The sequence below is a fragment of the Populus nigra genome, chromosome 11 (genome assembly GCF_951802175.1).
Source record: "Populus nigra chromosome 11, ddPopNigr1.1, whole genome shotgun sequence".
Taxonomy (NCBI): Eukaryota; Viridiplantae; Streptophyta; class Magnoliopsida; order Malpighiales; family Salicaceae; genus Populus; species Populus nigra.
Window position 1 is genome coordinate 2,057,916 of NC_084862.1, and position 16,030 is coordinate 2,073,945.

The 16,030-nt window shown below is 33.4% G+C and overlaps 3 protein-coding genes across 19 annotated transcripts in view; 2 read left to right on the plus strand and 1 right to left on the minus strand.

Moving 5' to 3' along the window:
• Window positions 1-2,449: 2,449 nt before the first annotated feature.
• Window positions 2,450-16,030, plus strand: part of LOC133667900 (uncharacterized) — a 167,869-nt gene continuing 154,288 nt past the window's right edge. For 5 of the 14 annotated variants that reach the window (XR_009833582.1, XR_009833583.1, XM_062087613.1 and 2 more), the window contains exons 1-3: window positions 2,450-2,717; window positions 3,343-5,412; window positions 5,691-5,791. Coding sequence is in view for 10 of the 14 variants with exons in the window: in XM_062087613.1 (XP_061943597.1) it covers window positions 4,897-5,412; window positions 5,691-5,791 (617 nt within the window). In the remaining 4 variants the exon portion in view is untranslated. The remainder of the gene's footprint in view (window positions 2,718-3,342; window positions 5,413-5,690; window positions 5,792-16,030) is intronic. The other 9 variants (XR_009833584.1, XM_062087605.1, XM_062087607.1 and 6 more) reach the window with 4 other exon arrangements.
• LOC133667909 (uncharacterized) lies at window positions 5,791-10,396 on the plus strand. Its single transcript, XM_062087624.1, has 5 exons — window positions 5,791-6,171; window positions 6,488-6,571; window positions 7,292-7,390; window positions 7,948-8,011; window positions 8,945-10,396. The coding sequence occupies exons 1-5, from the start codon at window positions 6,085-6,087 to the stop codon at window positions 9,136-9,138; spliced, it is 528 nt and encodes a 175-aa protein (XP_061943608.1). The 5' UTR covers window positions 5,791-6,084; the 3' UTR covers window positions 9,139-10,396.
• LOC133667891 (disease resistance protein RPV1-like) overlaps window positions 10,610-16,030 on the minus strand; it is an 81,690-nt gene continuing 76,269 nt past the window's right edge. For 3 of the 4 annotated variants that reach the window (XM_062087590.1, XM_062087589.1, XM_062087591.1), the window contains exons 2-5: window positions 12,947-14,030; window positions 12,555-12,842; window positions 11,372-12,469; window positions 10,610-11,286 (exon numbers count right to left, since the gene is read on the minus strand). In XM_062087590.1, the coding sequence (XP_061943574.1) occupies window positions 10,750-11,286; window positions 11,372-12,469; window positions 12,555-12,842; window positions 12,947-14,030 (3,007 nt within the window). In that variant the 3' untranslated portion in view covers window positions 10,610-10,749. Of the gene's footprint in view, window positions 11,287-11,371; window positions 12,470-12,554; window positions 12,843-12,946; window positions 14,031-15,262; window positions 15,927-16,030 lie in introns of those variants that run through there. The other variant, XM_062087588.1, reaches the window with a different exon arrangement.

A 16,030-nucleotide genomic window follows, 5' to 3' on the forward strand; every position in this document is an offset into this window, starting at 1 on the left:
TTTAAAGTATTTTTTATTTAAAAATCTATTAAAATAATATATTTTTTTATTTTTTAAAATTAATTTTTATATTAGAACATCCAAATATTTTCTCATGTACATAGGTTGCTTGACTCCTGCGAATTTAATATGGACAAAAAGCTTCAGGTTATTATGATTTCATTGGGAAGAACATGTTACTCTGCCCGAATAATAGGAATTGTTTTTTATGATACAGTTAAAGAAATAATACGGTTTAAATTGTTTTTAGAATAACAACATATAGTTTTAAAAAACCTGCTATTTTAAATCACGATTTTAATATATCCGTGATTTTGCAGAATCACAATCTATCCAACTAATTTGGCCTAAAATAGATGTTTAGCAATTAAGAATCAAAAACTAAACATGTTTATCTTACTAAACCTCCAGCATTACCCACGACACCTTAAATAGGAAGTGATCCTCTCATAGCATTGCCTTTAACTTAAATTCACTCAACAACCTGGAAAGGAAATTTAGCTCTCAACCCATTCAGTTGAGAGAAGAAACATAAAAGCAGCAGAGATGGTAATTTTTACAGGATAATTGATATCAGGAGATCAAAATAATATAAAAAATAAAAAATTAATTTAAAATAAAAAAATTAAAAAAAATTCAAATCCAAGTATTTTCTCACAAGATTGTAGAGGGTGCACATTGTTGACTTCTTATAAATTTCTCATGTACAAAAGGTTTAAGGTCTTTTTATTTGTGATGTGGTAGGAAAAAGCATTTAGGAGCTGTTTGTTTTTATGACATAAACAGTGTTTTTATAAATTTTTATTTTTTGATTTTTTTGATTAGTTTTTTTAGTTTGTTTTAATGTGTTGATATAAAAAGTAATTTTTTAAAAATAAATAAAATAATATATTGATGTATTTTTAATCGAAAAACATTTTAAAAAGTAACTGTCATGACACTCATAAACACCTTCCATATCTTGACTCCAAGTGTGTGTGTGTCGATGACATTTTTGCTTTCATATTATATTATAATGATTATGATGATTTAATTGAGAAGAACTTGTTTGAGAACTTGTTTTGTATTGTGTCAACTTACATGAAAATATATTAAAATAATAATTTTTTTTATTTTTAAAAATTTATTTTTGATATTAGTACATCAAAATAATATAAAAACAAAAAAAATAATTAAAAATAATTCCAAAAAATATTCCATGTACAAATGCTTCATGTCTTGTTATTTGTTTTTTTTTTATTTGGTAGGGAAGGGCATCAAGTCTTCGATCAAAGTGTTTGCTCGTACTGAGTGCTCTGTCGACTTCACATTATATTATAATGGTTATTATTATTTCAATGGGAAGAACTTGTCATGCATAACTTTTGAACCTGCATAAAGTGTTGCGTGGATATCGCCGGCGAGAAGGAAAAGATTAGCCAGCGGAGATAAAATTGTTGATCTCTTGAGCTCGTCAAATACCATGTCAAATCTCTTCCAAGGCTTATCTGGACATGGATGATTCCAGGTTGTAGTTCTAGTGCTGTGATCAATATAATACGTTTCCCCTGTTGCTGCGTCAGATCGCCTCTCCCAGCCTGGTGGCAATGGAGCAGTATATCCATCACCATAGTTATTGACTGACTGATATATAACAGTAAGCCAAATCACTATCAAGTGATATGGCCAACCTCCTGCGTTACTCCACAAAACATTGCAGAGCACCAAAATAACTAGCAGCATTCTAAGGAATCTGGAAAAATTAAAACGAATGACTCCATTTTGATGTGATCTTATGCAGAAAGCACCAGCAAAATCATCGGTGTAGATGATTTCACCCCTGCAATCCTATTTTTTAAATCATAAATACATGACATGCTATAAAAATAAAATAAATTAAAACTTTTATCCTTTTAATTTAACTAAGAAAATCATCCTACAACTATTTTACAGTTATTTAAAGCAAATTACAATATGATTAATTAATAGAAACAATTAAAACGTTACCAAAATACTATAGAAAATACTACGCATATAGACTCCAAAAAACTATTTATTGCGACAGTTTAATTATATTTTTCCCCTTCTAAAAAAATAACTGAAAACTCTTTATCTTCTATGCAGTCGAATTCCGCCTCATAGTCATCACGAGTTTTAGAATTTCACAAGGTAGAATTTTATCTTTTTAATTTTTTTAAAATTTTATTTTTCAATATTTAATTTTAAAAAAAATAATCTTCATATATATTTTACTTTTTATTTTGAATTTTATTTTCTTTTGGAATCAAATATCTGATTTATTTATTTTAATGCACATATATAAGTATTTTAATTTATAATTAAAAATTTATTTATATTAAAAAATACCTATATATTTATTTTTCTATTAAAAAAAACTAATTCAAAACAAAATGAAAGGCAGATATCTAATTGTTTTATAAAATAATATTATTTTAGTTTGAAAAAAAAACAAAACTAAAACCACTTTGTTTCGAAATTGGCTTTGCTCAATCGGCTAATCAGCGAATCGGGTTTTGGATTTGATCAGATCCCGGGCCCGTATGAAATCTATGGTCGGTCCCCACCTGAAGAAACGAGAGGCAGAGAGAAACCAAAGAGATGAGCTAACGGCATCGACAAGCCACACGATTTGATTCTCTACCATGATATATATATTGTTTCCTTTGACAAATCGCAGCACAAATTCCAATACCCATTTTCAGTTTCCTAGATTTTGAGTAAGTTTTAGCTCTTTTTCGAAGTGGGTGGTTTGATTTAGCTTAGCTTACCGTGTTGTAAATTGTCATCTTTTTTGTTGAATGCTGTACTTGGACGTCACTTTTTGTAGTATCATGGTGTTAGTGATTGTATTGTGAGGAACCCAGTTGGGGAATTGGTTTATTTGTTCTGAATCCACTCCGGTTTGGTTTGTTTTAGCTTAGTGTGTTTTACTTACTTGTGAGTTATACACTTGAATATGTTGTTTTGTGGAACAAGTTCTTTGTTTTTCATGATTTTGTTTAAAAATGGAGCTCAAGCTTGAGTTTCTAGAAGCCAACTTAAGGAGCGTTCATCTTGGTATAATGAATTGAAGCGGTCATGGTTCAGTTTTGCTTATTTTGATCCATTTCTCACTTGTCTTTCATAGTTTTGATCCACATTGATGCCATTTGTTTTCAGTACTCGAGAAAGAGGTTACTTTTTTTTTTTTGATTTTCAAGGAATCCTCTTATAAGTTGATTGCTTGTCAGAAATGGAAATAACCCTTATTCAGCTTAGCTTGGTTTAATTACTGCTCTTTTTTTCATGGGCGAATTTGGAGATTGAACTGCATTTTAATTGTAAAGTTTTACTTTCATGCAGAACATGGAAGCTTGGTGATTTTGATAAGGTTTATATTGAGTTAACAAAAGATGTTGCCTGTTTGCTCTGCCACTCAGTGTTGTTCCTCTCATTCTCAGGTGAGTTTCACTTCCTAGACTGTAATTTAATTCGTGTTGTTGCCAAGTTTCTATCATCCTTGTACCTCGGATTTCATCTATGCCCTTAGTTTTGGGGATGCATGACCTCTAATTAGGTGGAGAACAAGCCGGGACTATAATTGAATTTTTGCTAAAGAGAAAAATTCTGGTGTCAAAAAATAAAAGAAAAATAAAATGGTGCACCTAGACATGTCTGCCTCTTTATATAATATGTTTGATGTATTTGAGTTGAAAAATCTGGGGTGCCTAAGTGAAGGTTTTGAATGAAGGTATAAATTAAGCTTCAACTGTTTAAGTATAAAGGTCAGTATGACATCATGTAGAGCTTATGTGCCCAAGTGAAGGTTTTGAATTGATTCTCATGCTCTAGCATGGTATCATAGTCCAGTGCAGCTTTCTCCTTCCTTCTAGGCCTACACATCACAGGGATGCTGAGTAAATCCCTTAACAACCTAGCAGAAAGTTTTGCATGGCCTAATAATCTGCTTGTACATCTCTGTTTAGTAGTTTAAGCATTTGGGTGTGATTCCCTAGCATCAACTTCCTTCTCATGTGCAGTGGATTATGATGGCATTTTCTCTCCACTTAAGAGCGTGTTTAGCATTGCTGTCAAAACACCGTTTGCCAAAAATATAATTTTTTTTGCTTAAAATTATTTTTTTGTTGTTTTTGGACTATTTTGATGTGTTGATGTCAAAAATGTATTTTAAAAAATAAAGAAAACATTATTTTGATGTGTTTTCGAACGAAAAACACTTTGAAAGCAACCACTACCGCAATGTCAAACACGCTCTTAATCCGATTACTTACATCAGAATATAAAATTAAGATATGAGGTCTGTGAGACTCTTCAATATACAAATTCCATGTCCACCTTTAAAGAACAGAATTTGACAATTTTCAGTGAAGCCTTGCAGGCAGTAACTTCCATGCACATCGGTTATCAATTCACCAAGTTTTGTGTTATAATGTCACATCTTTCTTCATATACCTCTGGCATAGTATTTCTATTGTCAAAAATTTCATTCATGTATTTGAAACCACAACTACTGCAAATAACATTCCATGGAGGTCTGCAACCATTTTGCTCAGTCTGGAAGGATTTCGAGTCCAGATGTTATGTCGTAGACATGGTACTTTTGGGAATATCAAATATAGCACATCACCAAAGAATTTCCTTCAAAACACAAGCTATAAAGTCTTTCTACTCTAATTTTATTGAAAGCTTTGCTTTCATTAATGATCATTCTTGCCCAAATGAACTAGGCAACATTAATTGCACCCACACCCTATGGGAGGGGGTAAACTGAAATTCTTAGAAAGTTATAACATATCTGATGTTGAAAAAGGACCTTTGAACTCTGCAGACCAGTTTGCTGATAATACAGATAGTTTAATATGACTTGTGGAACCTGAAATAACATCCACTATTGATATGACACTAGAGAATCCCAGTTTGGGATCTGATTCCCTGGAAATGGATAACGATTCATTATCTAGTGCAAAGGCTGCTTTTGATGATTTTTTGGGCGAGGTTAGGGACTCCATCAACACTTCAGTAAATAATGGAGGAAATGTTGTGCAAAGCTCACTAGACACAATTACTTCTTCAATAACATCGATTAAGGAAGGTGCTTCAGAAGCAGTAGATGGTGTCTTGAGTAAAGTATTCTCTACTTTTGATCAAACAGGAGAATTAGCTAGCGATAGATTGACTAGCTTTTCATCTGGTTTGAGGGAAGCCACACAAACTGCTACTGGCACTTCTATTGATGTGCTCAGAGTTGCAATCACTGCAGTGGAGGAATCTATAGCAAAAGGGGCTTCTTTTGTTGTTTATTCTTATGGGCCTGCCAAGGATTTGCTTCCTCCAAAGATCAGAGGTGCACTGAATCTGTCTGAAGAAAGGGTAACACAGATTTTAAGGCCAATTGGTGCAACTTTTCAACAGGTACATTATGCTTGGCACGTTTTACTTTGATGGCCGTTGTACTCTCATTTAATTGTGTGGACTTGAAGAAAAAAAAATCTCCTGCAAAGATATATTTGGATTATTTTAGAAATCTTTTTGTTAGAGACATCAGTCACTGCTTTCAGCTTACAGGACTTCTAGTTGAAAACTCAATTGCGTCCATCTCTATTACACTGCTTAATTATGTGCTGGTCTAACTAATTTATGATCCAAAACCAAAGCTGAATTTCCTAAACCTGCTTTTACACCTTAAGCAGGTTTACATTGCTATTGAGGGGTTGGAGAAAAGGCTTGGCTTGGATCCAAATGATCCAGTTGTGCCTTTTGTTCTTTTCCTTGGAACCTCAGCCACTTTGTGGTATGGATGTCCTTTTGTGCATAAAGGATTTGTTTATTTAATCTGCATTACATGGGAAGCTTAAGTTTTCTACCAGATTTGTGCTCGGGTTTTTATAGGGTGTGGGTATATGGTGGTTACTCTGGAGATTTGTCTCCGTAATTAACTTTGGAGCTCTTGGCAGGGAAGGAAGACGCCATACTTATTGATGTTCGGCCTGAGGCAAGAGAGTAAAAAAATAAAACAAGAATTGGAGCTTGGCTGTATCCCTTTTTCATAACTATGGCTTATATTCTTCAACTTTATTCAGGTTGATGGCCAGTAGGGAAGCTTTTAAAGGGTGGACGGATCTTGATGACATCTTAACTGCTGCAGTCATTCGAAACTTGAAAGCTGTACATGTATAGCTTTATGTTTTAAGAGCTTTGATATAACTATTGTTTATGCATGCCGTCATTGTTTCGAGACATTCAGAAAAAAGAGAATTCTGAGTAGTGCAAGAAAGAAAGGAAATTCTCGGGGGGAGGGATTTGGGCTTGGTTTAATCAGTGTTGTGTGTTTTAGCATTTTAGCATCAGTGGCCTCTGAGGACACAAGAAATTGTTTTGGTATTACCATATGCAGTACAGTTGCTACATCACAATCTCCTGAGTGTTCCATTTTTAAATCCTGAAGCAGGAACATTGTCTCAAAGATTTTTTTTTTCTTATACTGTAGGACAGGTACCAGGTAATGGTTATGGATGCTGATGGTTCTCGTTCTAAAGGCATCGCAAGATACTTGAGAACGCTTGGGGTTAAGGCAAGTATTTGGAATCTCTAAGATTTTTTTTTTTATCACATAAAAGCCTAAACATCTAATTCATCATGGAACTAGAAGGGCAAAATGAATTTATCCACTCTCCCTTAGTCAAGTTTCTTTGGGATAAAAAACATTTCTGAAAGTTTTTCAGCATCAGTAACCTTAGAAACAAATAACAATATCCATATTAACCAGATTTGGGAAGAGTACATTAATGTCTTCTGTGCATTTACAATGTTGTTAAGTCAAAAACCGTTACTCCTTATGCATGTTTTTCTGTCGTATAAATGCTATAGATAGAACCCAATTTTCAGTCCAGTTGTTCTCAAGTAGTATAATTCAAAAAGCACATTAGTATTACATCTAACTTGTGCCCTTAAAATATCTCTCTCTGTCAAAAAAAAAAAAATGTCTTTACCTTGCTTGAATGGGAAGTTGCAATGTATTAATCAATGTCAATATTCTTTTATTTCACTCCATAGATTGCTGTAAATGGCTTGCAGAGAAACAAGTTAAATGCATGAATTCTAGATGATATCATGGTTCATTCCTGGACTAATCATATAATTTAGATAGAGAAGATAGTAGAATTTTGCAGAATTAAACCTTGTGACCTGCATTATAAGAAAATTTGAACTGCCAGGTTAGTTTATTGTTAATCTGGAACCACAACCTATTGTATCATATTGCTAATTGTTTGTTTGCATTTTTATGTGACAGAGACCATACTTGGTCCAACGTGGCTTCCAGTCTTGGGTAAAACAAGGTATCCAAGCCAAGGAGCTGAAACCTGAGACCGTGCTAACCATACTTAATGAGGTAAGGTTATTGCATGACTTGCATATTCTCTTAACTAGTATAAATTTCTAGAAATACAAAATTCTATTTGCCGAAAGCCATTGATAAACTCAAAGTATATGTGTGGACAATGACAAGCTGTAGATTATACAATAATATATTCGGCTAGCTGAGATAAACCTAGAGAGTTGATTAATTTGATATTTATTTCAAAAACATATGAAAAGAGTGAAATTTCTTTGCTGGGTGCACATTGGTGCACAATGGATACTATCAAAATGGTATCCACACCGCACAGAACAACATGCACACACAGAGGCATATGAGATGTACTTGTGTCTGTGCAGTGCGTGTGTAAATTTACGTGGAGAGACTTATTTCAAAAACAAATAAAAAGAGTGTGCTATGCAATCACACTTGTATGAACATGTGCATAAGGAGTGTTTGTATATATGTAATTGATGGGCTACCATAAACTGGGTATGCAGGCCATAAGAATTGTGTATGTTTCGACACACGATGGTTTTCTTTTTCTTTTCTTTTTTGTTGCTGTCCTCACATTCTTCTTGTCAACCAAGCTTGAACTTTGTTTCAAAGTGGGAGAAGACCTTACAATTTATTGCCATCATTGGCCTCAGTCAGGTATACTTTTATTTGTTATAGTGCTCTGGTTAATGTTTCTTTCACACACGCATATATGTCGATTGCTGAGCTGATAATGGTTAAAACAAACTTCACACATTCTGATACTGTGCTAGTACTCAGATCCTTTGATGTATTCTGTAAAAATAGCATGTATATGACTATTAAGCTAGATTCCCTTTGTCTATTTTGCATGTGTCCTAGGGAAAGGTTTATGTCATTGATAAATTTAGTTAAGTGAAACTTGAGTTTCTCTAATTATTGGTTTCTCACACTCTGCCAAACTATTTATCAGCGGGTTGCTTCTTACAATGGCCCTGAAGATTTTAAGCAAGATGTGAGGTATAACCTACTCCGGAAATCTTTTGTCCTTAGTGTATTTATGGTGTAATTGGCATAATTTTGTAAATCATAATGGAACCAGGTCTAAAATCAAGTCTATGTTTATTCATGCGCAATGAATTATATAAGACGCACCTAGTAGATAGATAGGTGTCATATGTTAGCACAACATTAACAAAATGAACCTTGGTGTTTGCACAGTAAAGGGCACGGAAAAATTTATATATGGCAAATCTCTTCTATGTCTAAATGTTCTTTCAACACTAGGTTCTTGACCATGTTCTGATCATGTTAAAAGCCCGAGTCGTGTTGATAAGCAAACTGCCTATGACATTATCAAGGTTCATATTTCCTAACCTCCATTAGACTTTTAGAAGTTATTTAATTATTTTTCACAGTTAGATTCTTTTCAGTAGTTGGATCATGTTTAATCAAGTTTTTGGATTGTTGAGATCTTTGATTAACTGAGATCTCAAATGCTTCTTTAAAGGCGTTTGCAATTAGTTTCTTTTCAGTAGTTGGATCATGTTTAACCAAGTTTTTGGATTGTTGAGATCTTGATTAACTAGGATTTCAAACGCATCTTTGAAGGCGTTTGCTCTCTCCTGTTAGACTTGGAGTCCAGACATTTTCATGGGCAGCAAGAAAACTGGAAAACAACCGCATTGGTTTACCTACATGACCTTCATCTTCAGATGTTCAAAACCGGGTGCTGCAAGCTGCTGCAAAGAATGAATCCCAACCATCTGAAACTGAAGTTCCGAATCCATCACCTGAATCAGTGACTCCATTAAGGCCATGTTTGTTTCCCGGAAAGTAATTTCCGGAAAACCACTTTCCAAACTTTCCCGTGTTTGTTTGTCATTAGAAAAGTTGGTCAACAGAAAACACTTTCCGGTCAACTAAAAACACTTTCCGGTAAAAAAAAAAATTTGGCTTGGTTTTCAGGAAAGTGTTTTTCTTTTTGGCTGTGTTTGTTTTCTGGAAACTGGTTTCCGGGAAATCACTTTCCAAACTTTCTTGTGTTTGTTTGCCATTAGAAAAGTTGGTCAACGGAAAACACTTTCCAGTCAAAGGGAAATTTGGCTTGGTTTTCAGGAAAATGTTTTCCTGGAAAATTTGGGCGGAAAACACTTTCCGGAAGTTGTGAAAAATTTAGAAATGTCATTATTTGCTGATTATATCAAATTTGATCCTTAAACTTTTGATAGCTATATATATTTTGTTTTGAATATTTATTTTTCAATTTCATCTCTTAAAATTTAACTTTTATATTAACTTTGGTTCTTATTTTTATAATTGCTATTTGCTTTTTCCTTATTATTTTTTTATTAAAATTTTTTATTTATCAAATTTGGTCATCATTTTTTTATTGTTACTTATTTTATTTGAAATAATTTATGAAATGTTGATTATTATTATTTTAATTTCTTCATCTTTTATTTTTTTTTTAATTTTTTAGATTTGGTCTCTATTATTTTGATTATTATTTATTTTATTTGAGATAATATATGAAATTATATTTTTTTTTCAATTTCATTCTCATTTGACTATTTAATTTGTAAGATTTGTTCCTTATTATTTTAATAAACTTGAGAAAAATAAAATATTAATAAGTTATTTTTCAGCTCATTTTCTATGACATAACCAAATACTAGAAACTGTTTTTCAATTTATTTTCATTACACTACCAAACATCAAAAAATAATTCACTTTTCTGGAATTTATTTTTAAAAAAATAAAAATTACATTCCAGCAAACAATCTAAATGAGAAAGTAGATCTTTCAGAAGCATAGTCATCGAGGCGGCATTTATTGGAGTGTGGGGTGTATAATTATTGGAGGCCGCATTAAATCTAAGAAGATCACTTGGCTAAATCTAAGAAGAGGTCTAGGTTGTGGCGAGTAATTAATCTCGTAAACACACTTGTAACTTTCAGAGGCCTTAAATTTTGTCAAGAGATTCTATGGATCCAATTTTATAATGAGGTTGGTTAGCTGTAAAGGTCCCCAATTCGGTTCAAAAAATTTTGTTTGAATTAATTTTGTTACTTTTTTTTTATTTTTATATTTCTTAGTTTTAAGTTTATTTATTTATTTAAAGAGTTATAATATATGCAATAACAGAATCTTGAATACTTACTGTTTTTCTTTTGTTGTTAGTATTCATTAGTTAGATGGTTGTTAAAGTTAGTTGAGGAATTAGTTGAATAACAGAGAGTTGGTTCGTTAGTCAGTTGCAAGGGAATAACAATATTTACAGCTATCTTGAAAACCAAGTAATAATTGAAAGATCAATTTGCAGTAATTACAGAACTCTCTCTCCCTTTCAGTCTCTTTTATTTCTCCCTCAATTTATTTTCTTCTGAACTTTTATCTCTCCCGTTCAATTTCTTTTATATCTCCAAAAATTTTCTTTTGAACTTTTTGTCCGCCCGTAGATTTTCATCAAAGTGCAGATACACCCCACAGCTTTTCAACTCGAAAGGCCTTCGGCTCTCATGATCTTCCATCCTTCCCCAGTAGAATTTAAAAGTAACTTCATTGCCGGAATATTTACGTAAATGATTTACCAATTCGAGCTGGTAGTGTAGAATCATGTGATCTGAGTCACATGGAGTCAACCAACGTAATAGAAGGCTTTTCTGGGAATCTAAGACGACTTCATCATCACCATCATGCTCACTGTTTTTACTCTTAACATGGTAATCAAGATTTAAATGAACATTAGGATCATCGACTTCATAAGGCATGTCCTGGGAGGGAGGAGGGAGTAGAAAGACAAGGCAGAAAGCAATTCCCTTGAGCTGATGACAGTTTGAGGGCAACTGTATGGTGAGTGAAGATCCAATTCCTTTGTCTCCGAACCATTCCGGAATTTCACTCCCTGGTAGAACCATTTGAATTCTGCCATGTGGGATCTCCTCTCCGGACTGTGACACAAGTCACATTTCGAAAATGTGATGAAGCAAGCAAGAAAGAGAGAAGAAAGAAAGACAAGGGGGTTTAGAGAGATACCTGAATTTCCAAATGCATTGCCTCTATCAGTTGTTTCTGATCCAATTGGAAGCAATTTGTAAAATTCCTTCTAAAATGTAATCTCAGCGAAGAGGGAAGCTCAGGTAACGCTTTAATAGCCGTTCCATGGAAAGTCAGATGTCGCAAAGATACCATATCTTTGATTGACAAGGGTAGCTCTTTGATAGGCGTTCCATCTAAAAATAGACACCTCAAAGATGTCATATGCCTAAATGATGACGAGGGTATCTCTTTAATGCCTGTTTTACTCAAGTCAAGACTCTGCAAAGATTCCATAGGCACTGTGATTTCTGGGAAGCTCTCAAGTTTTGAGCAACCACTCATATTCAAATAACGGAGTCTTGTGAGAAACTGGATTGATGAGGGCACCTCTTTAATATATTCCAAACATACCATATCTTTGATTGACAAGGGTAGCTCTTTGATAGGCGTTCCATCTAAACATAGAGTCCTCAAGGATATCATATGCTTAAATGATGACGAGGGTATCTCTTTAATGCCTGTTTTACTCAAGCAAAGAAAGTCCAAAGATTCCATAGGCACTGTGATTTCTGGGAAGCTCTCAAGTTTTGAGCAACCACTCATATTCAATATGCGGAGTCTTGTGAGAAACTGGATTGATGAGGGCACCTCTTTAATAGCAGTTCCCCTTAGTTCTAATATTTCTATATCCTCTAAATTCTCCGGAAACTTGGTCATCTTTGAGCAACCATCTAGATGAAGATATTTCAACCGGCCAGTAACTGATTGTGGAACTTCTTTGATTGAAGTTTGTTCCAACCGTAAGTATCCCATATTTTGTGAAATCGTTGGACACGTGGTCACATTTAGGCACCGACTTATAGAAAGGGACCTGAGAACCTTTGAATCAAGCATCGGAAAACTTCTAAGATTATGGCAAAGAAGGAGATTAATAGATTCCAGCTTGTCAAGATATTGAAGAGATGACGGAACCTCGGTTAAACTTGGACAGTCCATAAGTGTTAAGGACACTAAATTTTTGGCCATTGATAGATCTGGCAATTCCGTCAAATATGGAGAGTCAGATAGGTCAATTATTCTTAAATTTCCAACATCCTGTCAACAGAAAAAGGCATAATTAGAAAGGTAGCACCTCCAACTTCATATTTCTGATCCTAAATCTGCAGCAATTAAATCATACCTTTACTCCGGTCCAAAGTTTTTCAAGCTTGCTTTTGCGTAGGTGAAGCTCGACAAGGTGTTCAGCACGAAAAGATGGCGGCAAGGATTTCCAAGGGAATCCATTCCATTGCAAATAGCTCAGTTTATTAGGAAGATATTCGAAGCCAGTAGGAGGAAGGTGCATTGTAGCTGCGGTGTGAGAGAGACACAGAAATCTAAGACCATCCATCATTGCGAAGGCATCAGATTTCAAGTGTATGTGTCTCGGTAACCACTTCAAATACATGCCTTTAATTTGTTGAGTTCCCTGTTAAACAAGAAAAAAGAATAAACAAACAATAATACAATCTACTCAAACACATCAACTTTTGAGCAAATACATGAACGACAGTTAATGGCTGTAGCTTTAACCTTATTTTCCTCCAATACTTGAACGACATCAGGAGGATGACATAACCTGCTACGTTCGCCAGGAAAATCAGATTCTGCACGAACAATGTTAAATGCCATGTCTCGTAGTAAATCATGCATTTTTAGATCGTTATGAGCAGAAGTAGTTATGAGACACTTATCAATGAGCGTGCTTATATCGAAATTCACAGATCGACCATATAAGCAATCTAATATTCTTTTTACTTCGTATTGGTCCCATCCTATGAAGAAATGTGCTATGTCAAGAAATATGGATTTTTGTTCTGAATCCAACCCATCGTAACTAATTCTCAACGCCATTTCAATTTGAGGGTGCTGAGCTAGTTTATTCAATGCACTGCGCCATTCTTCGATGGTTTTACCATAGAGAGAGGAACCCAAAACTATAAGAGCCAACGGATTGCCTTGTACATGCCTTACAATCTTTTTTATCAAGCGTCTTTGATCAATTGTGGGGATGCAATTCTTCAATGCTTTCGAGCTAAAGAGTTGAATAGCTTCTTCATCATTTAACCCCTCAACCTCATATGTCTCATCAACTACATTGCTAAGCACCTGCTTGTCCCTACTTGTTATGAGAACTTTACTGCCCGGACCAAATGAACTGTTTTGTCGATCAAGCAAATATTTCCATTCTTCAAAACGAATTAAATCATCCACATCATCCAGAACAATAAACACCTTTATTCGACGAAGTCTATCCCTCACCAAAGAATGTCGAAAACTCAAGGAGCCCATAGTGTCCAGAGTTTCTTGGCCAAGCAGCCGTTTAAGAAATTTTCTTCGCAAATCAGATTGTTGCCTAAAGCTTTCAAAAAATATTCCTTGAAATCGAGAACGAACCTTGCTGCAAACAGCTTCAGCAATCGTTGTTTTACCGATACCACCCATTCCCCATATGCCTACAATGAGAACATCTGGAGATTCCATATTTAACAAAGACTCAACTTTGCTAACACGAACATCAATTCCAAATAGACCCGTCGTAGTGTGACTTGAAGACATGGCATGCAATTTTTTCAAAACATCTCCAACGATATTCTTAATAAATTCAGACTCCAGCCTGGCAAATAAAAAGAACACATAAAAACATACTCACTCCTTAGTAGCAGGCACGTACGAGTAATTGAGCATCATTATTGGCAATGGATAGTGCTAATGGAACACATGAATCGATGATAACATTGAGTTCAGTGATATGTAAAAATACATGACATTCTATATTAATCAAGCGTTGAAAACTGGAAACTACATGTAATCGTTGTTTATCTAAGAAAATCAATTAAATGCAAATGCATAAGATGTTTTCTCTATCAATATTATTTTTTAATATAGCATTATCCTTTTCACCTCAAATAAATACTCAAATAAATAGAATATTATTTAAGGACAGAAGAAAACATTGACTGTCCTGGTAAAATTTAAAGTAAGGATTCTAAGTATCTACTTTTTATCTCCTAAAACTCAGGTATTCAAAAAAATATATAGTAATGATTACATTTTAAAATAAATTAAAATAATATATTTAAAAAAAATATTATTTTTGATATAAATATATTAAAATAATCTGAAAATACTAAAAACCATAGTTTAAAATAAAAAAAATTATTTTTAAAAATATATTTTTAAAAAACATTTTGAAACACAAAAACAAACAACCACTTAATATCAATACATACAAACCTTAATATTTATACAAGCATTTCACTACAAATAAATTTTTATTTATTTTTTTAAAAAATTATTTTTAATATAAATATATCAAAATAATATAAAAACACTAAAAAAATTAATTTAAAAAAATTAAATTTTTTTTAAAAATATTTAAAAACACAAAAACAAACAACCACTTAATATCTATACAAACATTTCACTACAAATAATATTTTTTTATTTTTAAAAATATTTTTTAATATAAACACATTAAAATAATTCAAAAACACTAAATTTTTTTAAAAAACATTTTAAAACACAAAACCAAACAACCATTTAATATTTATACAAACATTTTGCTACAAATAATACTTTTTTATTTTTTTTAATTTTTTTCTAATATAAACACATTAAAATAATCTAAAAACACTAAAAAAATTAAATTTTTTTTAAAACAATTTTAAAACACAAAACAACCAACCACATAATATCTATACAAGCGTTTCGCTGCAACATTTTTCAAAATCAAATCAAATAAATATAGATTCATAGAGCTCATCATTTTCATTAATTTTAAATTAAATTTCAAATCCTCAACAAATAAACGAATATTTTCTCATAGGATATATTTCAAGAACTTACTGAGACTCCCTTAAGGTACATCCAGATAGATTGGCTGCATCCGTCAAAGCGTCTCTGAAGCTCTGCTCTTTGTCCATCGTCAAAGCTTTCTTCTTTATCAATCTAGCCAATGCATCTCCAAAGCTTCCTGTTTGATATCTTACATGGGATGGATCCACCTTGTAGAATACCGGAATAACTATCTGTCTATTATTTCTTCTACGCTCAATAATCTTTGCAAGCTCCTCCAAGCACCATTTGGAAGATGCATAGTTTTCAGAAAAAACAATCACAGAAAGCTTGGCCTCTTCGATTGTTCTCAGAAGTGATTCCGGAATCTCATCTCCTCTCACAAGCTGATAATCTATGAAAGTTATGATTTGTTTCCGGTCCAAAGCAGCATAGAGGTGGCTGGTAAAACCAACACGGGTGTCTTCTCCCCTGAAACTAAGGAAGACATCATGTTTAATTACTTGTGGCTGGGCGGTGGTTAAGGTGGAAGGAGTAGATGGCGATGGAGATATATGACGGTTTCGTAGGATGAATCTCCAGATATAAACAAACAAAAAGATGGAGAGAAACAAGAAAAACACCGCCATTGTTATGTGGAGAAGCAGTCGAAAGAAACAAGAGTAATTAGACTCTGGTGGTAAGGTAGGTCTGGAGGGAGAGAGCGGAAGTAACTCAAAGGAAAAAAGATGAGGCATATGTATAAATTTATAATAATGGGGGCATCAAATCCAAGAATTTTCTTAGAACATTACAAGATTGCACATTGTTGATTTCCTG